The sequence below is a fragment of the Lactuca sativa genome, chromosome 5, assembly GCF_002870075.4.
Source record: "Lactuca sativa cultivar Salinas chromosome 5, Lsat_Salinas_v11, whole genome shotgun sequence".
Taxonomy (NCBI): Eukaryota; Viridiplantae; Streptophyta; class Magnoliopsida; order Asterales; family Asteraceae; genus Lactuca; species Lactuca sativa.
In genome coordinates, this window is record NC_056627.2 from 233206085 (window position 1) to 233231035 (window position 24951).

The 24951-nt window shown below is 43.7% G+C and overlaps 3 protein-coding genes across 3 annotated transcripts; all 3 read left to right on the forward strand.

Annotated features, from left to right (window-relative positions):
• The first annotated feature begins 242 nt into the window (after window positions 1-242).
• LOC128125958 (uncharacterized) lies at window positions 243-1286 on the forward strand. Its single transcript, XM_052763618.1, has one exon. The coding sequence runs from the start codon at window positions 243-245 to the stop codon at window positions 1284-1286; it is 1044 nt and encodes a 347-aa protein (XP_052619578.1).
• Window positions 1287-1301: 15 nt separating this feature from the next.
• Window positions 1302-7646, forward strand: LOC128125959 (uncharacterized). The gene is made up of 3 exons (XM_052763619.1): window positions 1302-1341; window positions 1434-1744; window positions 7443-7646. Exons 1-3 carry the CDS (start codon window positions 1302-1304, stop codon window positions 7644-7646), a joined length of 555 nt encoding a protein of 184 aa, XP_052619579.1.
• A 483-nt stretch (window positions 7647-8129) lies between these two features.
• LOC128125960 (uncharacterized) lies at window positions 8130-10448 on the forward strand. Its single transcript, XM_052763620.1, has 3 exons — window positions 8130-8574; window positions 8667-8843; window positions 10396-10448. The coding sequence occupies exons 1-3, from the start codon at window positions 8130-8132 to the stop codon at window positions 10446-10448; spliced, it is 675 nt and encodes a 224-aa protein (XP_052619580.1).
• Window positions 10449-24951: the final 14503 nt, after the last annotated feature.

A 24951-nucleotide genomic window follows, 5' to 3' on the forward strand; every position in this document is an offset into this window, starting at 1 on the left:
CTAGTCTTAAAATGCTAGATTACACACTTATTTAATGTTAACATGTGAGAGAGATGTAAAATTAACGGCTAGAGCGAGCTGGAAATTTTGAAACTAGACGCGATTGTGAAATTGGAACTTGTGTGGAAGATAGTAGAAGGGCCCTTACTATTTGAAACATCGGTGCCAGTTTCGGGTCGGGGCAAGGTTGAGAAATTTTCGGCAAGCTGAGTGTTTCGCCTGCTCGCCTTAATCAGCTCCAAATGGAGCAAGTTAGGAATATTGTCGCTGAGGAATTCAATAACGCTTTCAATGAACTAATCCCGGGCGTGACCAGTGACATAATCAACCAGGTCAAAGCTCTTTTGGTTGAGCGCCTCGCAGCTATTCCCGGGGGAGCGTTATCGGCTCCGCCCGTTCGGGATTCGGCATACTACTTCGAGAAGTTCAGCAAGTGTAGCCCTCCTCTTTGGAATGGTGAATCCGACCCAGTTGCTGCTAAGCATTGGGTGTCAGATGTTGAGGGCGCCATCATGACTGTTGGGTGTCCGGACCAGTACAAAGTTGTGATCGCCATGAATCAGCTGCGAAAAAGGGGAAAGACATGGTGGAACACCATCACCGCTCTATTAAACGAGGAAGAAGTGAGGGCCATGTCTTGGGCCCAATTTGTGGAGAGGTTCGAGGCACAATATGTTCCCAAGGTGGAGCAGCAGCGGATGCAGCAAGAGTTCATGGCCTTACAGCAAACTACCGAGTCTGTTAGCGACCTGAACACCAAGTTCTTGGAGATGCTATCTTTTTGTCCCACATTTGCTGGGAACGAGGCCTGGTTGGTCAGCCAATACACTACCATTCTACGTACCGAGATTCGGGAATTCGTTAGCATGCAGGAGTTCCCGACTTTATCCGCGATCATGGATGCAGCAAGGAGGAGGGAAATCGAGTTGCAGACCCAGACCAAGAGGAAGGCCAATGACACCTCCTCCAAGACATCCGGAGATGCCCAGAAAAAGCAAAAGCAGGGTGGTAAGTCAAGGTATGAGTACAGGCCGTCTTCAGGTCAGGGCGAGAAAAATCCGTTGATATGCTACAACTGTAAAAAGCCAGGGCATCATTGGAAGAATTGTAGGGCTCCCCCTGCGAGTGCGGTTCCTCAGATTACTTCTGCTGCTCCAGTCTGCTATCACTGCAACGAGACGGGACACAAGAAGCCCGAATGCCCGAAGTTGAAGGCTGGTAAAGGAAGCGGGGGTACAAATCCTGCAATTCCATCGTCTTCTAAGGGACCCACTATGGTGACATGAGGTCGTGCTCACCAGATGACTGCGGATGAGCCGGTGATTACCGCGACAGTGGCAGGTAAATTTCTTTTTTTTTCTTTCTTTTCTCTCCTGCCATTATTTAATAAATGGTAGTTAGAATTGTTTACATGATCGTATGTGGTAAATCAGGCACTTATTTGCTAGATTCTGAGCCTGCTGTTGTTATGTTTGATAGCGGTGCTACCCATTCTTTTGTGTCTCGCACGTTTATTAATCGTCTGGGGTGTAGTATCGGAAAATTGGCTGGCCCAATGGTTGTCGAAGTTGCCGACAACCGCACTATTTATGTCACCGATGTTTATCGAGGTTACACTCTCGATTTTTCTGGAGTTGAATTCCCCATTGATCTTATCCCTATTGCGAAGCGAGATCTCTGCGTTATCGTAGGCATGGATTGGCTTGATGCGTTTGATGCGGAAATCCACTGTCGTAGGAAGCAAGTTCGTGTTCGAAACCCTAGAGGTGGAGAACTTATTATTCAGGGGGACATTCCCTGCCTGGCTATGGCTTCTTGCTCTTCTGCTATCCTGAGGAACTCCCTGGCTTTCCACCTATTCGGCAAGTGGAGTTTCGCATTGATTTGGTGCCAGGTGCGACTCCGGTAGCGAAATCTCCTTACCGCTTGGCACCACCTGAAATGAAAGAGCTCCAAGATTAACTTCAAGAACTAAGTGATAAAGGGTTTATACGGCTAAGCTGCTCGCCTTGGGGTGCTCCTATTCTCTTTGTGAAGAAGAAAGATGGATCCCAGCGAATGTGTATTGATTATAGGGAGCTAAACAAGCGCACGATAAAGAATAGGTACCCGTTGGCACGTATTGACGATCTTTTCGATCAGCTTCAGGGAGCATCTTGGTTTTCCAAGATTGATTTACGTTCCGGTTACCATCAGATGCGTGTTCGTGAAGAAGACATTGAGAAAACAACATTCCGTACTCGATATGGGCACTTTGAATTCGTAGTGATGCCTTTTGGGCTCACCAATGAACCCGCAGCGTTCATGGATCTCATGAACCGGGTGTGTAGCCTGATGCTTGACCGTTCGGTCATAGTGTTCATAGATGATATCTTAGTCTATTCTAAGAGCAAAAAGGAGCATCAGCAACACCTTCGGGAGATTCTGGAAACTCTGGCAAGAGAAAGGCTTTATGCTAAATTTTCAAAATGTGAATTTTGGTTGGAAGAAGTTCAGTTCTTGGGGAATGTGGTAAACAAACAAGGTATCAAGGTCGATCAAGCCAAGGTTGATGCGGTTAAACAATGGAAAATTCCGAAAACACCTTCTAAAATTCGCAGTTTCTTGGGTTTAGCCGATTATTATCGGAGGTTCATTGAAAATTTCTCTAAAATCGCCTTACCACTCACCCGATTGACCAAGAAATCAATGAAATTCGTTTGGGGCCCGGAGCAGCAACTGGCGTTTGATGAGTTAAGGAAACGATTGTGTGAAGCTCCGATTTTGGCCTTACCTGATGGGGTTGAGGATATGGTGGTTTACTGTGATGCATCGCTTTAAGGTCTTGGTGCCATGTTAATGCAACGAGATAGGGTGATAGTCTATGCCTCCCGACAGCTGAAACCCCACGAACGAAACTACCCCACTCATGATTTAGAGCTTGGGGCTGTTGTTTTCGCTCTTAAGATTTGGAGACACTATCTCTATGGAGTGAAGTTTATCATATACACTGACCATAAGAGTCTAAAATATTTGTTCGAGCAGCCGGATTTGAATATGAGGCAGATCTGATGGTTGGATGTGGTAAAAGATTATGATTGTGAAATTCACTACCACCCCGGTAAAGCTAATGTGGTAGCTGATGCTCTCAGTCGTAAACAATCTGCCGAACCGATTCGAGCTAAGTGTCTCCGGATCACGTTGGTGTCGTCTTTGTTAGATCTAATCCGGGACGCCCAAAAGACGGCAATACTGGAGGAAAACATCAGGCGTGAGAAGATTGGGAAAGAGTTGCCTAAGATGGAACGAGACGGGCGGGGTTTGCTGACTCGCTACGGTAGGATTTGGGTTCCATATACCGGGGGAAATCGGAAAACCCTAATGGATGAGTCTCATAAGTCAAAATTTTCTATCCATCCTGGTGCTACTAAAATGTATCGGGACCTTCATGAGGCTTACTGGTGGCATGGAATGAAGAATGATGTGGCTCAATTTGTGGAAGAATGTATGACCTGTCGGAAGGTCAAGGCGGAACACCAAAAACCGCATGGAAAGTTGCAACCATTGGAGATTCCTGAATGGAAATGGGAGCATCTAACCATGGACTTCATTACAAAACTTCCTAGAACTGCCCGAGGATCAGATACAATATGGGTGATTGTTGATCGTTTGACTAAGAGTGCTCACTTTCTGGCTATAAAGGAGAGCTCATCGGCAGAGAAATTAGCCGAGATCTTTGTTCGGGAGATTGTCTCATTACATGGGGTGCCCGTTTCTATCGTCTCCGATCGAGACACCCGATTTACCTCTCGGTTCTGGAGGAAGTTTCAAGAGGAATTGGGCACACGATTACAATTTAGTACCGCCTTCCATCCGCAGACAGACGGGCAGAGTGAGCGGACGATTCAGACCTTGGAGGACATGCTTAGGGCGTGTACGATTGATTTTGGGGGTAGTTGGGATGACCATCTACATCTAGCTGAGTTTTCTTATAACAACAGCTATCACTCGAGCATTAAAATGCCTCCGTATGAAGCCTTGTACGGGAGGAAGTGCAGGACGCCCGTTTGTTGGGGCGAGGTTGGGCAGAGGGTACTTGGGAGTACTGATATCGTGCTACAGACTACGGAGAAAATCCAAGTGATTCGGGATCACTTGGTCACAGCGAGCAGTCGTCAGAAAAGTTATGCTGACAAAAGACGCTCCAATCTTGAGTTCCAGGTGGGAGATTATGTGTTGCTTAAAGTCTCCCCCTGGAAAGGTGTGATTCGATTTCGGAAGCGGGGAAAGCTCGGACCCCGATTCATTGGACCCTACAAGGTCATAGCTCGTGTGGGGAAGGTGGCTTACCGTTTAGAGCTTCCTGACGAGCTTAGTCTAATTCATAATACGTTCCACGTGTCTCAGTTACGAAAATGCGTTGTTGATGAGACCGCTGTGATACCACTGGAGGACATACAAATTGACGAGCGTCTCAATTATGTTGAGAAACCAATCGCTATTTTAGAACGAAAGACGAAAGCTCTCCGCAACAAGACTGTAAACCTGGTTAAGGTGCAATGGCAACATAGGAAGGGTTCGGAATGGACTTGGGAACCAGAATGCGAGATGCGGGCTCATTATCCGGATCTGTTTCTAGGTGTTGACTTCGAGGACGAAGTCCGTTCTTAGTGGGGGAGAGTTGTAACGCCCCGGGTTTTCTCGGTACGTTTGGTTATTTTAATTTAATTATCCTTGTAACCTTGGGTTAATTTATTTAACCAATGTCTGATTTCTTATGTTATTGGGCTCTTTTGATCATCTTGTAAACTCCTTTTATTGAAGTCCATGGGCTATGGGCCTATTCGCAAAGTCCATCTAGTTAATAGTACTTAATGTGTAAATTGAATCATTTGGAACACACACAAGGAAAACACTCTAAACCCTCCCTCTCTCTCAAAAATCGTCCCTCTCTCTCTCTTTGGGATAAAGAGCTGCCAAGGGGCTGTTTGGAGCTTAATTCTTGTTCATTTCCAGCCTTGATTCGTATTGGTATGAACCTCCTTATCCTTTCTTACAACTTGATTCATAACCTTGTTCTAGTTTTATGATTTCATCTTCACCTCTTCTCCTTCTTATTTTATTTGTAATTGTATGTTATACATCATCTCAAGATCCTATCTTCACCCCATATATGGTGGATGATGGATCTAGGGGATTACATGTGGCAAAAGATCATGGAAACCCTAAAAGGGAGAATGATGATTTTATGTGCTTATGTTTATTTTCATGTTGATTATTATTACATCCTTGTGGCTAAATGAAATCCTAATGATCCCTAACCCTTTTTAGTACCACCATTATCATGGGGACTGAATTGGGATGATGAACACATCTTAAAATGTGTTTCAAAAGGAGAAGGATGGATAAGCCAAAAAGGAATCACGGGTGGCTACGATTATGTTTTCAATCAGATCTGTAGTCATTTGGTAAAAATCATATCTGGAGTTCTAGAACTCAAACGGACCCCAAACGAGTTCTAAAAGTTCACAATTTGAGTTGTCTAACTTTCTTAAGAAGGCCAACCTCACTGATAAGGGCTTTATCTATGTGAAAGAATGGTATCTTTGCTGTTAGGTCTGATCCGGGTCTGTTCTGATATGTCATTTTGTTTTCATCATTTCTGAGGCTTGGAAAAGGATCCATAGTGATTCCAAGTTTCTATATGTTCCTTATATTATGAATTTAAGATCTGGAGAATATGGGGTGTTATTTCCAATTATAAATTGGTTAGAATGGATCCACACTCCAGGTCAGTGGGCAGTCACCAGCTTTTGCTAGTGCTGTGATTGTCCACAATGTGAATTTTATATCTGGAGTTTGAGAGATGATTTTCATTCAATTCCAACTCTGAGACTTTCACTTGTATGTCCTTTACTTCTATTAATTTTCTTTTGGACTAATTCTACTCACAAGTTGGGTAGAATTGGCCAACATCACTTGACTGTATTGTTGGAGACAGAAGTGATACACCATTTTGTAAAATTCATATTTAATTCATCTTTTGGAGTTAGAATGAGTTCTTTATAGTTGTGGAATCCAGAGCAATCATAGTTTCCTATAAAATTTAGTTAAAGCTATGATTTTGTTTTAGATTTTGGAGTAAATCCGTTTTGAACAGCAGGTCTGTTTTAGAGACCTTGCTGTGATTACTCTTTTCTCAACTCATAGCTTCGTTACTTCTCCTTTCTAACCTTTAGTCCTTCTTAGGTGAGGTTTTGAAGTTTTCTCAAGCTTGGTAGCATTATTTGATTGTTAGCCATCCTTAATACTCACTCAAGGTGAGTTCTCTCACACCGTTGTATTGATGATTGTGTTTGCTAGTTAGCTCGTGTGTGATTATTTGAATTTATTATAAAAGCATGCTATATAAGTATTGTTTTAATTCGTACATGTGCACTGTATGTAACTAATTATGGATATGGGGACACCACCAAAGTATACGGATTTACCGGTGCGGTGGGTAGGTAAGATCACCAACGTAATACTCTTCGTGAGGTGCGGTGATTAGGGCCAAATGATACGGGATCTTCCCGGTGCGGTTCAAACCTACAAGTCCTTCTTGTAATATAGACATTGATTCGTTCTTTGCCTTTATCATTATAATTGGAAAATGGATTAGGGCTAGTAAATATGAATGTTAGTACAATGTTTGTGTTTGAATTCACTAAGCTTCGTGCTTACGTTTTTCCCTTATAACTTTTCAGGTGTTAAGATTAAAGAGGCTAAGGCTTGACATGGAGCATCGGGACATCGCTACTAGTTATTTTGTTGGGACCTTATTATTATTCTTACTTCCGCACTTATTTTATATGGTTATTAAGTTGATGGATTATGTTATGACTATTTCAGTTGTTTTAATTTAATTTAAGATGGGTTTTAAAAGTTTAAAATTTTTGCAAAAAAAAAATTGGGTGTCACAAGTTGGTATCAGAGCCACAATTTGAGGGAACTAGGCATTCTTGTGGATGTTCTAGACTCACATTTGAGGCTCTATAATAGTTTATTCACTTTTTAAAAGATTTTTCAAATTTTCTGAAGACTAGTAGTGAAAGATGTCGCGGTGTGCCAGTCGGCCAGCCAAGTAAGCCTTATTTCTTATGTTAAATGTTTATGTTAAATTGTTGACTATGAATTGGATTCTACTAGTCTTAAAATGCTAGATTACACACTTATTTAATGTTAACATGTGAGAGAGATGTAAAATTAACGGCTAGAGCGAGCTGGAAATTTTGAAACTAGACGCGATTGTGAAATTAGAACTTGTGTGGAAGATAGTAGAAGGGCCCCTACTATTTGAAACATCGGTGCCAGTTTCGGGTCGGGGCAAGGTTGAGAAATTTTCGGCAAGCTGAGTGTTTCGTCTTCCTAGAAATATCTAGGCTGAATTATTTCTAAATATTTTCCTCCTTCTACGGATACAGATGGCTCCGCCTGCTCGCCTTAATCAGCTCCAAATGGAGCAAGTTAGGAATATTGTCGCTGAGGAATTCAATAACGCTTTCAATGAACTAATCCCGGGCGTGACCAATGACATAATCAACCAGGTCAAAGCTCTTCTGGTTGAGCGCCTCGCAGCTATTCCCGGGGGAGAGTTATCGGCTCCGCCCGTTCGGGATTCGGCATAATACTTCGAGAAGTTCAGCAAGTGTAGCCCTCCTCTTTGGAATGGTGAATCCAACCCAGTTGCTGCTAAGCATTGGGTGTCAGATGTTGAGGGCGCCATCATGACTGTTGGGTGTTCGGACCAGTACAAAGTTGTGATCGCCATGAATCAGCTGCGAAAAAGGGGAAAGACATGGTGGAACACCATCACCGCTCTATTAAACGAGGAAGAAGTGTGGGCCATGTCTTGGGCCCAATTTGTGGAGAGGTTCGAGGCACAATATGTGCCCAAGGTGGAGCAGCAGCGGATGCAGCAAGAGTTCATGGCCTTACAGCAAACTACCGAGTCTGTTAGCGACCTGAACACCAAGTTCTTGGAGATGCTATCTTTTTGTCCCTCATTTGCTGGGAACGAGGCCTGGTTGGTCAGCCAATACACTACCATTCTACGTACCGAGATTCGGGAATTCGTTAGCATGCAGGAGTTCCCGACTTTATCCGCGATCATGGATGCAGCAAGGAGGAGGGAAATCGAGTTGCAGACCCAGACCAAGAGGAAGGCCAATGACACCTCCTCCAAGACATCCGGAGATGCCCAGAAAAAGCAAAAGCAGGGTGGTAAGTCAAGGTATGAGTACAGGCCGTCTTCAGGTCAGGGCGAGAAAAATCCGTTGATATGCTACAACTGTAAAAAGCCAGGGCATCATTGGAAGAATTGTAGGGCTCCCCCTGCGAGTGCAGTTCCTCAGATTACTTCTGCTGCTCCCGTCTGCTATCACTGCAACGAGACGGGACACAAGAAGCCCGAATGCCCGAAGTTGAAGGCTGGTAAAGGAAGCGGGGGTGCAAATCCTGCAATTCCATCGTCTTCTAAGGGACCCACTATGGTGACACGAGGTCGTCCTCACCAGATGACTGCAGATGAGCCGGTGATTACCGCGACAGTGGCAGGTAAATTTCTTTTTTTTTCTTTCTTTTCTCTCCTTCCATTATTTAATAAATGGTAGTTAGAATTGTTTACATGATCGTATGTGGTAAATCAGGCACTTATTTGCTAGATTCCGAGCCTGCTGTTGTTATGTTTGATAGCGGTGCTACCCATTCTTTTGTGTCTCGCACGTTTATTAATCGTCTGGGGTGTAGTATCGTAAAATTGGCTTGCCCAATGGTTGTCGAAGTTGCCGACAACCGCACTATTTATGTCACCGATGTTTATCGAGGTTACACTCTCGAGTTTTCTGGAGTTGAATTCCCCATTGATCATATCCCTATTGCGAAGCGAGAGCTCTGCGTTATCGTAGGCATGGATTGGCTTGATGCGTTTGATGCGGAAATCCACTGTCGTAGGAAGCAAGTTCGTGTTCGAAACCCTAGAGGTGGAGAACTTATTATTCAGGGGGACATTCCCCGCCTGGCTATGGCTTCTTGCTATTCTGCTATAGCACTAGACGACATTCCTATCGTTTCCGACTTTAGCGATGTCTTTCCGGAGGAACTCCCTGGCTTTCCACCTATTCGGCAAGTGGAGTTTCGCATTGACTTGGTGCCAGGTGCGACTCCGGTAGCGAAATCTCCTTACCGCTTGGCACCACCTGAAATGAAAGAGCTCCAAGATCAACTTCAAGAACTAAGTGATAAAGGGTTTATACGGCTAAGCTGCTCGCCTTGGGGTGCTCCTATTCTCTTTGTGAAGAAGAAAGATGGATCCCAGCGAATGTGTATTGATTATAGGGAGCTAAACAAGCGCACGATAAAGAATAGGTACCCGTTGGCACGTATTGACGATCTTTTCGATCAGCTTCAGGGAGCATCTTGGTTTTCCAAGATTGATTTACGTTCCGGTTACCATCAGATGCGTGTTCGTGAAGAAGACATTGAGAAAACAACATTCCGTACTCGATATGGGCACTTTGAATTCGTAGTGATGCCTTTTGGGCTCACCAATGAACCCGCAGCGTTCATGGATCTCATGAACCGGGTGTGTAGCCTGATGCTTGACCGTTCGGTCATAGTGTTCATAGATGATATCTTAGTCTATTCTAAGAGCAAAAAGGAGCATCAGCAACACCTTCGGGAGATTCTGGAAACTCTGGCAAGAGAAAGGCTTTATGCTAAATTTTCAAAATGTGAATTTTGGTTGGAAGAAGTTCAGTTCTTGGGGCATGTGGTAAACAAACAAGGTATCAAGGTCGATCAAGCCAAGGTTGATGCGGTTAAACAATGGAAGATTCCGAAAACACCTTCTAAAATTCGCAGTTTCTTGGGTTTAGCCGATTATTATCGGAGGTTCATTGAAAATTTCTCTAAAATCGCCTTACCACTCACCCGATTGACCAAGAAATCAATGAAATTCGTTTGGGGCCCGGAGCAGCAACTGGCGTTTGATGAGTTAAGGAAACGATTGTGTGAAGCTCCGATTTTGGCCTTACCTAATGGGGTTGAGGATATGGTGGTTTACTGTGATGCATCGCTTCAAGGTCTTGGTGCCGTGTTAATGCAACGAGATAGGGTGATAGTCTATGCCTCCCGACAGCTGAAACCCCACGAACGAAACTACCCCACTCATGATTTAGAGCTTGGGGCTGTTGTTTTCACTCTTAAGATTTGGAGACACTATCTCTATGATTACTGTAATAGACCGATGGGTTTTGCATTTAATTACCTTTTGTCATATGATGCAATCGCTAGACACAATTCTTTTGAGTCAGAATTCAACATGGAAGAAACCTTCCTTAATGTTCTAATGTGATATAATCACATTATAACATGTAGCAATTCTAGCTACAAGTTGCTTAGCATTAAAGACGGTCGCGACACTTCTATGAATTTTAGTGATTATCCCTTCCTTTAACCACATGACTTGAGTCAGATACTACATCGAACATGGTTATCTGAACCAATTAACTGATTTCGTAGATTTATTCTCAAGTCGGACACGATCTGATATGACCACTAGGGTTGGAATAACGGTCATCTTCGCAGTCATTACTGAAACGATGGTAATGATGGAAACATACGAAACAAACTCAACTACTAATTTCTTAGTTAACTTGTGATTTTCCCTGATCCAAGTGCGAGTCATGTGCTTTAGGTAGTATATGCATCTACTACCTACCACTTCTACTCATACTTGTCCTAAGTATGGCCTCTCAGTTGTCTAAGTCACCACACATGAAAAATCATATAGAAAATTAATGCATTAGGTAAGATAAATAAGGTTTATATCATTTTTTGAAACGATTACATAGATATTCAAGTTCACCCTACACTATGCCTCTTATATTAGGCTACACAATATGATACTATCTATACGACTACTTTATATCTTAATCTTCAGATATATAGATCCTAACTCCTGATCCCTTGCATCATCGCTTGCTTCATCAAGGATCAGATGGAATGCTCTTCCCTTCGGCTTCGATGGTACATTCGGCCTTGCTCCTTCATTTCTCTTTAGCTAGTCATTCCTAAGATAACATGCTTCTCCGTGTTTGTAGCACACGTTGTGGGTGTAGTTACTAGCATAGTGACTAGTCTTTCCACACTTGAAGCAAGACACTTCATTGGTGCATCTTTTGAAGTGTTTCTTCCTACATTTCTCACACCACTTTGCCTCATTGATATCGCTAGTCCTTTTGCCGTTAGGACCGAATTTTGAACATCTACTCATTTTATAAGACCTTGAAGATCCCTCAAACTTCCTTTTCACTCTAGTATTAATTTTCTCTAAATATTTCTCCTTTATCTGGGTTTCTAGGTTTCTACTAGCCTAGATGGAAAATTTCAAAGTAATTACTAGCTTGACTGTTGGCCCATAATCCGATGGTAGTCCCATAGCAAACTTTTTTTTTACCTTTGAAAGTTCAGTAGAAAAGTTAGGAACTAGCTTCATCTTTTCAATGAAAGCGGTAGCATACACGCTGGCACTCATTTTCCATTTTTGTAACACCGTAAATTCTCAAATAAAATTTTCATTTAAAATCGCATATTTCTCATAACATATTTCACATAAATATCATGTATTTAATTTACAAATCACAACTCCATAATTGGTTGATTAAAATCCAAGATCTTCAAAACATAACTCTTTCACTGGTGTGTACAATCAATTCGGTGCCTTCCTGCGATCTTGAGAAAACCTGAAACACATAACACATAACACGGTAAGCATGAAGCTTAGTGAGTTCCCCAAAATACCACACAAAAAATAATTAGCCACATGAGGCTATAGCTCTATAAGACCCTCCGGTCAAGGTGTCTCAGTGGGGTCCTCCAGTCCCACGGCTCTTTGGACCCTCTAGTCCGAACTCTGTGATGACCCTCCGGTCTCACTGCTCGTTGGACCCTCCGGTCCAGTCTCAGTGAGGACCTTCCAGTCTCATGGCTTGTTGGACCCTCCGGTCCGGTCTCAACAATACATAACATAGCATATATATCACACAGACAAGACGCATGATATCAGATAACTCAAATAAACACATAAGACCCTCCGGTCACACAAAATTACCACTCTAGGCAGAGTATAGTGAGAAGACTCACCTCGACAGCAAGCACACATCCTCGTACTCGAATCTCGAACTAGCCATCGCCTACACATAGGGTAGTTATCTCAATAAATACTCGATTCTTGACTCTAAGCAACCAAATTTTATTCTTCTCTCTTTAACTCTTGAATTGGGTAAAGGACCATTTTACCCCTCTATGGTCTCCATTACTCATGTTGAGCAAATCCTAAAGTCAACAGAAGTCAAACTCTAGTCAACAGTCCATGTTTGACCTGACTCGTCGAGTGCACTCTTACAACTCGTCGATTTCCCTCGTTTCCTCCGAAGTCTCAAGAAGTTCCAGCTCAACTCCTTGAGTTGACCCCCAACTCGCCGAGTTATCGCACAATCAAAACCATCGAGACAAACCCTAACCAACTCGTCGAGTCAGGCCATGGACTCGGCGAGTCCCGTCGATCCGAATCCTCATTCAGATGATTTCAAATAGATCTATCACCCCACACACTAGATCTGTCATTTCAAGGATCAATAAGCACGTAAAGCTTCGATCTTTACGTTCATGCATGATGTTATTGCTTGAAAAAGGCTAATACAAGCCCTTCATGAACGATTATGCCCAAAAACCCTCATATGGATGAATAAAGTTGGGACATCTAGACTCTAAGGACCTCACAAGGTCCAGATCTGAGGTCAGGACTTCTTGATAACACATGCTACTCAAAAATCCAGTAAAAGGATGGAAAGAAGCCCTACAACACCATAGATATGAGATTTATCCAAAATAAGAAGAAAGCTGAAGACTTCATACCTTCCTCAAGAGATACGGACAGGAAATCACTAGATCTAATAGCCTCACCTCTAGCTCCTTGTTTGATAATCTCCTCCTCTTCTTCAAATGATGCACAAGAACCTCAATATGAGGTTCTCTCTCACTCTCTAGCTCAAATAGCAATTAGGGGTTGCTCTCGGGCGTGTAGGGTAACTGATGAGACGAAATGGAGGCTATAAGTGTCCTTAAATTGGCCACATGCCCGATAATTTAGTGTTTCCTTCAACAGCACTGACTCGGTGAGTCGGCTCACAGACACGTCGAGTCAGCTCATTAATTCACGTCACCATCCGCGACTCTACTCAACGAGTTGAGGCACCAAATCGTCGGGTCACCCATGCAAACTCATATAGAAATGTTATACCTCGGAACCCGGATGTTACACTTTCTTCAGTTATTGGTATTCAATGTTAATCTCTAAAAGATCTTACTCAAATTAGTATTTCATTTTCAGTTGCACAAGAAAGTCTTCCTAAGATATCTTACTAGTTTCTCCCTTAGGTATGCTATGAACCAGTAACCTCCACTAGCTTGATACTCTAATCTTTAACTATCTTACCATGAGAATGGTCTTATGCTTGTTTTTTCAGTCACAACTCCCAAACACCAAGTCCATCTCGGAGATCCATTTCATAACTTCCACCAATGTTGGGCTACCAGAAAGACTCGGTTGCTTCGATGCCATGAGGTCCTTGTACTTGCATCCATGTCCATCGTTTCCTCCATTTGTTTCGTTTCTTCTAACCACTCTTGGATTAGCTTGGCTAACAGTCCAACTGTAGTTTCCCTCATTAGACAGTTCTTCATTTGTAACATCCCGAAATATCAAGAGTAAAGTGGAAGGGCTAAAAGAGTAAATTGGGAAAGAATGACTCGGCGAGTCCATGGATGGACTCGGAGAGTAGAGACGCGATTTGGTCACGTTTAAGTACCCGACTCGACGAGTCAATGAGGTGGACTCGGCGAGTAGGCGCTGAGTGGAGAAGCACCATTGTTGAGCAAATTAGAGCTTGGAGAGGTGGTTATTGAAGAGATCCTAGAGAAGGAGAGGCTTGGAGCAAGGGGCTTTGCTTGGATTCAAGTTTCATTGCAGTTGGGGCGTTCTTTTGAGGTAATATCTCGTCTTTGAGCTGCTATTTCCTTGATGCATCCTTTTGGGGGTATTAGAGATTATATATTTGGATGTGTTGGAGTTTAGAGGTTAGATCTGAGGTTGCTACCTCAGATCTGGAATGGAGAAGAGCGGGAATGCATGAAAGTCCCTGTGTTGAGTGTTGGATGAAGCTATAATGTCCCAAACCTTATCCCTAATGTGAAAAATGCATAGATCTCTTTGGGTTCACGTAAAGTTTGCCACTTTACGTGATGGATGAGTTGTAGGAGGCTAGATCTATGTTTTGGAGCAATTGCATGGCCTGGAATGCTTCTGAATGGTTTCAGACCTGTGGTACTCGGCGAGTCACATGGGTGTACTCGACGAGTTGCTTGAAGATGAGCTAGAACTCGATGAGTTGGAAGAACAACTCGGCGAGTTGGATGATGATGGCCTGGAACTCGGCGAGTTGGCGAGTAGGTTGAAGATAGCCTTAGACTCGGCGAGTCTGTTCTTGGGCTCAGCGAGTCTTGTCGAAGAGTCCCAATATTTTTCTGGTCGAGTCGAGAATCGGTGAGTCAAGGGATGACTCGGTGAGTTGTAAGCGAGTGGACTCAGAGTTGTTAAACTCGACGAGTCTCGGGGTGACTCGGCGAGTTAGGTCGCTGATTGAGGGAAGTTCTTAGTATGGGGACTCGGCGAGTCATCGGGTTGACTCGGCGAGTAGAGTCAGTCAGGGGTTGACTTTGACCTTGTCTTTGACCAAGGGTTGACTAGTGGTTTCTAGAGGCATTGTGGTAATTGCTGATTATTGTTTTGAGTTCAGTGCATTGGTGGTTGTCCAGTGGCGGAGGTCGTTTCAGTGATCGGAGCAGCTTGGGTTATCTGTTCAGTCGGCAGTTTCGAGGTGAGTTATCCTCACTATATCAATAGGGTCTAAGGCACCAAGGCCAGACCTTATCGGATTGAGATTCGGTTAGTTGTTATTATGTTACTGCTTTGATATGTTTGGATCCTGTGAGTTAGGATGGTATATGTTAGAGACTTGATTGTGATCGGTATCCTGAGAGATAGGGAGATGTTGTGTTAGTGACCTGTTAGGTCGGTATCCTGGTTAAGATGGTGGTATGTTATGTGATCTGTTTGATCTGCTTGTTGACTGCGAATTGCTATATGATTGTATGTATATGTGCACATGGTTGTTTGGACTGGAGTTGGGTTGAGGCGGGTCCTGCTGTGTGCTGTAGGCCAAGATACCCAGGGCGGACCAGTTGTTCCGAAGGCCCAACGAGCGGTCCAGATAGGCTGAAGGCCCCGAAAGGGCCGACCAGACGTTCTGAAGGCTCGGAGAGTGGACCAGATAGACTGAAGGCCCGGTGCGGGCGGACCAGTCATACTGTAGACTCAGAGAATGGACCAGGTGGATTGAAGGCCCGGGAGCGGGCGGACCAATCACACTGCAGACTCGATGTATGTGGATAGACTCGGAGGGTGGACCAGGTGGACTGTAGGCCGGTGCGGCGGACCAGTCACACAGTAGACCCGAGGTGCATGGTTGTTCTGTGATCGGATATGTTATGGCATGTTATGCGTGTATGGTATTTATGGTTGGTATTTTGGGGATATCTCACTAAGCTTTCGGGCTTACAGTTGTGGTTTCATGTTTTTCAGGTTCTTCAGGAGACTGTGGCAAGGCGAAGGCGTGATCGTACCGCTCCTCATGATTTCGTAGTATTGTGATTCTGGGAATACGTTAAATGTTTTGTATTGAAAACCTTTTTGTAAAGATCTAATGGAATCGAGATGTTTTTGAAAAATTTAAACTTGGTTGTATATTTTGGTCGTTACAAGTTGGTATCAGAGCCTTGGTTTGAGTGAATTGGAGGAACATTCGTGTGACTCCAGTCTCAAATCGAGGAGAGTTTTCAAAAAAGTATTTAAAATGGTTTTCAAAATGAGTAAGGGAGGACGCGGAGGTACCATCAGTCGGAGCCAGTAAGTAACCCCAAAATACCATGCATGTTATTTGCTTTTGAGCTTTGATAGAACAACATGCTAGTGATAGGCTAGGGATCTTCAGGATTTCATGATATGTTGCCTGATTTGTGATGCCTGTAGCCTAGGGATCCTTATGGGATATTTTCAGTGATCCTCTAGTGGTGAGGGATGAGCGTTGTTATGCATGTTTCTCTAGGGCGTTGTGGTAGTACTTCATACAAATATGGGTAGGTGTGGAAGGTAGTATGGGCCCGTACTACTGAAAGCACAGGACCCATACGCGTATCAAGGAAACCATGATCTCTTGGGTTGGGTTGAGAGAGTTGGATCCCAGGTTGTGGGAAGAGTCTGAGATTTTGTGTGGTGTTTTTAGTATGGAGATTCTGAGGCATGATGAGAGTGGATCCGGATCAAGATCGGGAGCTGGAGAGGGAGTTCCGGGCGGATCGGTGCCGCCCGAGGTTATCGGTCAGATGCACACGAGCGAGTTGGATGCGAGGATTCGTGAGATCTTGCGTAATGTGATTGCTGAGTTGTTCCGGGCTGAGTTGCTAGAGCTGTTTGCGTCGATTAAGACCGCCATGGTTGAGTATTTTGATGAGCGTTATGCAGCTCTCACTGAGACGGCTTCCGCGGCGGCTACAGCGGCTGTAGCAGCGGCAGGGGGAGGAGCTAGTCGGGGTTTTCAGTATCGGGACTTCGATAATACGAAGCCTCCCACATTCCATGGAGTTCAGGACCCGATTGTTGCTATGAGGTGGTTATCAGACGTGGAGGGGTGTTTCTTCACGTGTTCATGCCCTGCTGATTAGAGAGTGAGGTGTGCTCTGAACCTGTTGAGGCTCGGGGCGAAGGATTGGTGGAGATTGACCATGGGGTCATATTCAGATGCGCAGAGGGCTGCGGTATCATGGGATCAGTTCAGAGAAATGTTCAACACTCGTTATGTTCCGCAGGTTGAGAGGGAGAGATTGGCTCAGGAGTTCCTTGAGCTGAAGCAGGGTTCAGAGTCGGTGACTGAGATCAGCAGGATGTTCACTGAGAGGGCGATGTTTTGCACAGAGTTCGCTTCGGAGCAGGCTCAGATGTCTCAATATCTGAGCATGCTCAAGAGGGACATCAGGCAATTTGTGTCTGCGCAGAGGTGCGAGACCTTGTTGGAGTTGCAGGAGGCCGCTAGGCGGCGGGAGTTAGAGATTGAGTTGCAGTTGCGTGAGCTGAGGTAGGCTCCGGTGCAGTCGCAGCCGGCGCTGAAACGGTATAAGACCATTGATGTTAGAGTGGGGGATCTGAGCAGCCACACTTGTGGGAAGTGCGGGAAGGGTCACACCGGAGTTTGTAGGTCCGGTGGTGCATGCCGCAAGTGCGGAAAGGAGGGGCACTATGCGAGGGATTGTTGGCAGTCAGCGCCAGTTCGGGATTTGAGGATTTGCTATCATTGTCATCAGGTTGGGCATTTGAGGGTCAACTGTCCACAGCTTGCTGCAGGACCGGTGCAGGCTCCAGCACCGGCCACTTTGAGGATCACAGGTGGAGGTCAGGGTGGAGCGGAGCCCCCAAGGGCTTAGGGTCGTGCTTTTCAGCTTGTAGCAGAGGAGGTCAGGGCAGTGCCGGATGCAGCTGCGGGTATGTTTCTTTCTTGATGTCTTGTTATCTTGTGATTATTGTGGTGTAATGTTTATGAGCTAGTATTTTGTTTTGTTTTCGATGTGGTATTCGTCATTTTGCGGGATGTGGTTTGGTTATGGGTTATTGTTTTGGGAATTCCGTTGGTTATCATTCATGAGGGTTATTAGTGGAAACCCGACATTGGGTTTTAAGTCGGGTAGCATCTGCTTTCTGAGAGTGGTTAGATGCAGATTAAGTTTCCTTCGAGCAGGTTGATCGGTGTTGATGTGAGATCTCGTTGAGGTTGTTCATGCTTGTGGGAAGCAGTCCACGTGTAAGTGTTTTCTTTGTGGAAGAGTTGTTCTGGGAGGTCGGTGATGGCGACCGGTGGTTGATAGTTAGTGCCCAAGTGGGGGAGAATTGGAGAATTCTCCAGGAGATCGATGAGTAATTGAAAGTGCTTAGCTGTTGGGATTCAGCAAGTGTTCTGTCAGCTCAGAGTATAGGCTGATAGAAGTAAGTGTCGGACATGCGGGGCGAGATTCAGACCTAGGGCATTTGATTGTGGAGGGCCTGGGAGCAGGCCGGGATCGAGTATGTATGATGGAGTTAGAGTTCGGAACCCCTAGAGGGCTAGAACGGTATGCATGGGAGGATTTCCGGGGGTGATAGCCCGGAATGTTGAATGCTAGTTGAGCGGTCCGGATAGACTGAAGGCCGGTAGGCGTACCAGTCAGGCTGAAGGCTCGGAGAACGGTCCAGCCAAACTGAAGGCACTGAGAGCGGTCCAGATTGGCTGAAGGTTCTGAGAGTGGTCCAAATGGACTGAAGGCCTGGTGAGGCGGTCCAGTGATGCTGAAGACTATGCAGGTATTGTTGGATCAGTTTGAGGATATGGATTGTGTATGTTGCAGTGTGATTGCATTAGAAGGTTTGGCCCCGGGTAGTGATCTTGATTAGTGGAGATAGTGCATGGGCTTGAGTGTCCCTGCGATGAGAGTCAGAGTATGTGTGTTGGATGGATAGCGGATACGCTAAAAAGGGTGGTGTAGCGTTGGGCGAGCACCGTAGCACTTGTTGGAGTGGCAATATGGCCAAGTGGATTCCTTGGAAAAGGAAGTGATAGAGGTGTGTAACTCCGAGAGGGATTGCGTGTTCACGGAAGTGAAAGCGGCAGAGCAGAGTTATGGTTAGAGTAATTCGAGTATGGTTTTTGAGCAGCATGTTTACGGCAGTGGAATAGAAGCTCATCCGGTTTGGGATGTTTGCTGAGATCGTGGAGGGAATTCCGCAGATGTAGAGCCAAGAGACTCGGAAGGGATGCAGGGAGAGAGTCTTGGGCTCTCTGTGTGATTCTGATCAGGGTATTGGATATGTATTAGTGGTTCATCCTGGGGGATGTTGGAGGATATCATCAGTGTATCAGGTCTTCCCAACCTGAGGGTGCTGGAGAAAGTTCAGCATGTGTATGTGATGCAAGAGGAGAACTCGTGGGAGTTGCTCTGAGATTGAGAATGGGTCTTTCCGTCGCCACGGAATGGATAGAGTGGGATTCGGATCGGGGATCCGAAGGTTCATGGCTTTCTAGCCCTTATGGGTCGAGTGATTGTTGGGATGTGGGGCAGTGATGCTTCATGGGTAATTCTTTGTTGTTGAGTGTGATTATCAGAGGGTACAGCCGGTGCCCAGCTCGAGACAGTGGTCAGGACACCGTAAGGAAAGAGAAAGTTTGTTTGAGTTTCGATGGGTATGCCTTGAGGGACTTGGCCCGGTTAAGGCCAAGTGGCGCGTTGTGAGAGTATCTTTGGGTTTGAATCGTTGTAGGCTTCGAGGACGAAGCCTAATTTAAGTGGGGGAGAATTGTAACATCCCGAAATATCAAGAGTAGAGTGGAAGGGCTAAAAGAGTAAATTAGGAAAGAGTGACTCGGCGAGTCCATGGATGGACTCACCGAGTAGAGACGCGATTTAGTCGCGTGTTAAGTAGCTGACTCGGCGAGTCAATGAGGTGGACTCGGCGAGTAGGCGCTGAGTGGAGAAAACCCTAATTTTCGGGGTTGAGCCCTATATAAAGAACATTATGTTTTCCTCCCAGCCTCTTTATTCCCCCTTGAGTCCCAGAAACCCTAAAATCATGGAGAAGCACCATTTTTGAGCAAATTAGAGCTTGGAGAGGTGGTTATTGAAGAGATCTTAGAGAAGGAGAGGCTTGGAGCAAGGGGCTTTGCTTGGATTCATGTTTCATTGCAGTTGGGGCGTTCTTTTGAGGTAATATCTCGTCTTTGAGCTGCTATTTCCTTGATGCATCATTTTGGGGGTATTAGAGATTATATATTTGGATGTGTTGGAGTTTTGAGGTTAGATCTGAGGTTTCTACCTCAGATCTGGAATGGAGAAGAGTGGGAATGCATGAAAGTCCCTGTGTTGAGTGTTGGATGAAGCTATCATGTCCCAAACCTTAGCCCTAATGTGCAAAATGCATAGATCTCTTTGGATTCACGTAGAGTTTGCCACTTTACGTGATGGATGAGTTGTAGGAGGCTAGATCTATGTTTTGGAGCAATTGCATGGCCTGGAATGCTTCTGAATGGATTCAGACCGGTGGTACTCGGCGAGTCACATGGGTGTACTCGACGAGTTGCTTGAAGATGAGATGGAACTGGACGAGTTGGAAGAACAACTCGGCGAGTTGGATGAAGATGACCTGGAACTTGGCGAGTTGTATGAACAACTCGGCGAGTAGGTTGAAGATAGCCTTAGACTCGACGAGTCTGTTCTTGGGCTCGGCGAGTCTTGTCGAAGAGTCCCAATATTTTTCTGGTCGAGCCGAGAATTGGTGAGTCAAGGGATGACTCGGTGAGTTGTTTGCGAGTGGAATCAGAGTTGTTGAACTCGACGAGTCTTGGGGTGACTCGGCGAGTTAGGTCGCGGATTGAGGGAAGTTCTGAGTATGGGGACTCAGCGAGTCACCGGGTTGACTCGACGAGTAGAGTTAGTCAGGGGTTGACTTTGACCTTTTCTTTGACCAAGGGTTGACCAGTGGTTTCTAGGGGCATTGTGGTAATTGTTGATTATTGTTTTGAGTTCAGTGCATTGGTGGTTGTCTAGTGGCGGAGGTCGTATCAGTGATCGGAGCAGCTTGGGTTATCTGTTCAGTCGGCAGTTTCGAGGTGAGTTATCCTCACTATATCAACAGGGTCTAAGGCGCCAAGGCCGGCCCTTATTGGATTGAGATCCGGGTAGTTGTTATTATGTTACTGCTTTGATATGTTTGCATCCTGTGAGTTAGGATGGTATATGTTAGAGACCTGATTGAGATCGGTATCCTGAGAGATAGGGAGATGCTGTGTTAGTGACCTGTTAGGTCGGTATCCTGATTAGGATGGTGGTATGTTATGTGATCTGTTTGATCTGCTTGTTGACTGCGAATTGCTATATGATTGTATGTATGTGCACATGGTTGTTTGGACTTGAGTTGGGTTGAGGCGGGTCCTGCTGTGTGCTGTAGGCCAAGATACCCAGGGCGGACCAGTTGTTCCGAAGGCCCAGCAAGCGGTCCGGATAGGCTGAAGGCCCCAAAAGGGCGGACCAGACGTGCCGAAGGCTCGGAGAGTGGACCAAATAGACTGAAGGCCCGGTGCGGGCGGACCAGTCGTAGTGTAGACTTAGAGAGTGGACCAGGTGGATTGAAGGCCCGTGAGCGGGCGGACCAATCACACTGCATACTCGATGTATGTGGATAGAATCGGAGGGTGGACCAGGTGGACTGTAGGCCGGTGCGGCGGACCAGTCACACAGTAGACCCGAGGTGCGTGGCTGTTCTGTGATCATATATGTTATGGCATGTTATGTGTGTATGGTATTTATGGTTGGTATTTTGGGGATATCTCACTAAGCTTTCGGGCTTATAGTTGTGGTTTCATGTTTTTCAGGTTCTTCAGGAGACTGTGGCAAGGCGAAGGCGTGATCGTACCGCTCCTCATGATTTCCTAGTATTGTGATTCTGGGAATACGTTAAATGTTTTGTATTGAAAACCTTTTTGTAAAGATCTAATGGAATCGAGATGTTTTTGAAAAATTTAAACTTGGTTGTATTTTTCGGTCGTTACATCATTAAACCTAAGTTGCACAATAGGAGCAATGGGTTCATCCCTATTATCATGTAACATTTGTCTCATCTCTTCCTTTGTTCGGCCATCATAGTCAGAATCATTGCTTCGACTCCTGCCATCATGACAGATTCAACTACTGGCACAACCTCAGGTGTACACTCAATCACACGAGACATAGGCTGTTGGTTTCCATTACCGTTTCCATGTGTGTTGCGTGTTCTTACCATGATGTTCTATACACCAAATCAAACATTAAGTGTATTGTGATAAGAATTATGATTGTGAAAACTTTATTTACAAGAGACATACAAATCTACTTATCACTCTAAAAAGTTATATGACAGTTCCTATACCGTAATTAATGTTTAGAAACCTGAACACATAAAATTTCCATATCTAGTCGGCAACATACGATAGATACGATCAAACGATAGCATCCTAAAGCATATAAGGCATCTTATATCTATAACATAAATCATTTAGCACATAAAATAAATTTAGGCATCTTTCCTAAAATAATCTAGTGCTTGTGTATATTCAAACATATTTACTAAATATAGCAGACACTCGTCTCACAATCATCGTTTAGCATTCTAAGTTTAAGTCTAGAAATCCTACAAATTCCTTGTTCGCTTAAACTAATGCTCTGATACCAACTATGACATCCCCAAATTTACGGTCATTTAAAAATTTTATTTATGCCTATTTTATTGTGGAATTGTTCCTAAAACTATTATTTCAGTGTGAGATAATTTTAACATTAAACATTTTCGAAGATGTGTTCGATATTGATATCTTTTCAAAACTTGAGATTTCATAACTGATAGAAAACATAACCATAAACAGATCTTACATTAATTTATAAAAATGATCTACATCTCCTTTAATCTTTCAGTGTAATGTATCTTCGCATCGATATCTCTGATAAAAATAAACCAAATGGGTCATGTTGGGAAAACTTTTTAGTTACATAAGGTTTTCCACACACATGAATGTATTTAATTTGTTTATTCACATATTTCATGTCAAACAGTTAACCTGATTACCCATCCCAATTTTCTTTATTTATTCTTCTCTAAGGATTTATCCTAAGGGTCATCTCCTACATCGCATTCACCAATCATCGCCTACATCACATTTCCTTATATGTTTGTAGCTATAGACTTTTCCAAAGGATCATCGCCTACATCACATAGACAATATTGTTTCGTGGATTACATCCCCAATACATGTCCAGTAAGGGTTAGGGTATCATTACATTAATATGTAGTTACTACATCGCTTGAACTCATAATTCATCACCTATAGGTTATGAGCTTCTCGATGTTTCCACATGACTTGCTCAGATTAGTCAGTGGTTGCCGTCTATACTCCAGTAGATGACTATGCATGGTCACACCGTATGATCTGATGAGTCAAACACATTACATGTTGATCTATTAGTGTCAGCTTATTCAAGTCAACAACACCGGCGTTTCAATTTCAACAACATTAGTTATCCTATGGTAATCTTTTGTATATTAGGAAGTTATTGTAGATATATATAGAATAGATATCTAGTCTGTAATCTTTGTGATAAAAATATGATCTTTTGTATAGATTAGACGCAATCCCTTCAATCAGGGGATATACATGTATATATTAGTATATATACAACATTAGGGTAAACCCTAATGTTGTGTGGTTAGATCGTGGCTTTGTGCCATTCGTCTTTCTGATAAACCCTTCTTCTTGGTGGAGGTGAAACCTCTTTTTTTAGTGAAAGGAACAATTTTAAGAACTTCTATGTTATTTACTTTCTATTTATTATTTTATTAGTTTTACGTTTGTTAGTCATACTTGAGGTGTATCTAATCATCAAAAACCTTGAATTGGTAACAGAGTAAGTTTGTGATACACTCTAGTTATTATGTCGATTTCAAGAAATTCCAAATCCTTTGGTCTTAATAAATTTTCTGCCTTCGATGAATACAACTTCGCCATGTGGTGTTGGAACCTGAAAGTGAGCCTCTAGCATTCTCTAACCTTCTTACAGTTCCAAATTTAACCTCAGTTCCGAAATAGAAGTTGGTGTATAATCAGTGTGTAGTTTGAAGAGAAGCTTGCATCTGGAGATGAAGTTCATTAGAAGACATTCTGAACGTAGTGAAGGCATTCCAGAATAGAAGTAGAGTCCATAATGATAATATGTCGAATCAGTCTTTTGTCCGTCTGAATGAATTATATTTGTCATTTAGCTTGATTTAACATGTCATACGAATTAGTCTCTTTTGTCAAACCTAGATAATCAGAGTATCAGAAATAACCCTATTATCCGGTCCTATGTATGAAATTGGTTAGTACGATGTAATATGTTCTCCTATTTAAAGGATATTTGTATTTTAAATCAAGTGACGGGTTGTTAAAAAAATAGCATTATTCTAGTTCACTTCACCTTCCATTCACTTTCAAGTCATTCTTTCAAACATTCTTCTTGCTTTTCATTTATTGTCTTTACCTTGATCATTATCTTCACTCTTCATTTGTGGCATGAAGATTTTGTTGAATGCATTAACTAAGACTTAACTGTTCTTTCCAGGCTTAACTTGAATATTCCTTAGTAAGCAGACATTAATCTTAAGCATTAACTCAAGGTTTGAGTTTTCAAACCTTGTCCACGCACATCAGATTTCTTGAACTCACAATTTTTATCAGAGCTTGAGTAGTTGTCCTTTCAGTCCATAAGAATAGATTATATTTGGTTTGAAATTACCTTGGTATTTCAATCAATTCTGTGTTCAGGATAAAAGTTCTTCTATATACCACTTTTCCTTGAATATATCTTAACTTTAATGGCTGCTTCTAATCCTCAACAAATGTATTCAATGCAAATAGCAAATAGTGTGGTTTGCCCTACCTGTTCCCCATTACTAGTTGTTGAAGAATATGATCATTGGAAAGTCAGAATGGAAAGGTTTTTACTTGCTAAAGAGAAAGGTGAAGCTATCTGGAGACCCATCAAAGAAGGTCCTCATGTTCCAGTTAGAACAACTGTTAGAGATGTTTCTGCCTAACTCATGGGTCAAGATGACCAAAGTCCAACTCCTCTCACTGCTGATGATATTGAAAAACTACATTCTAATCAAGATGCCTTTTCCAAAATGGTGTTTGGCGTTCCACCGATATCTCTTTCAACACATTAAGC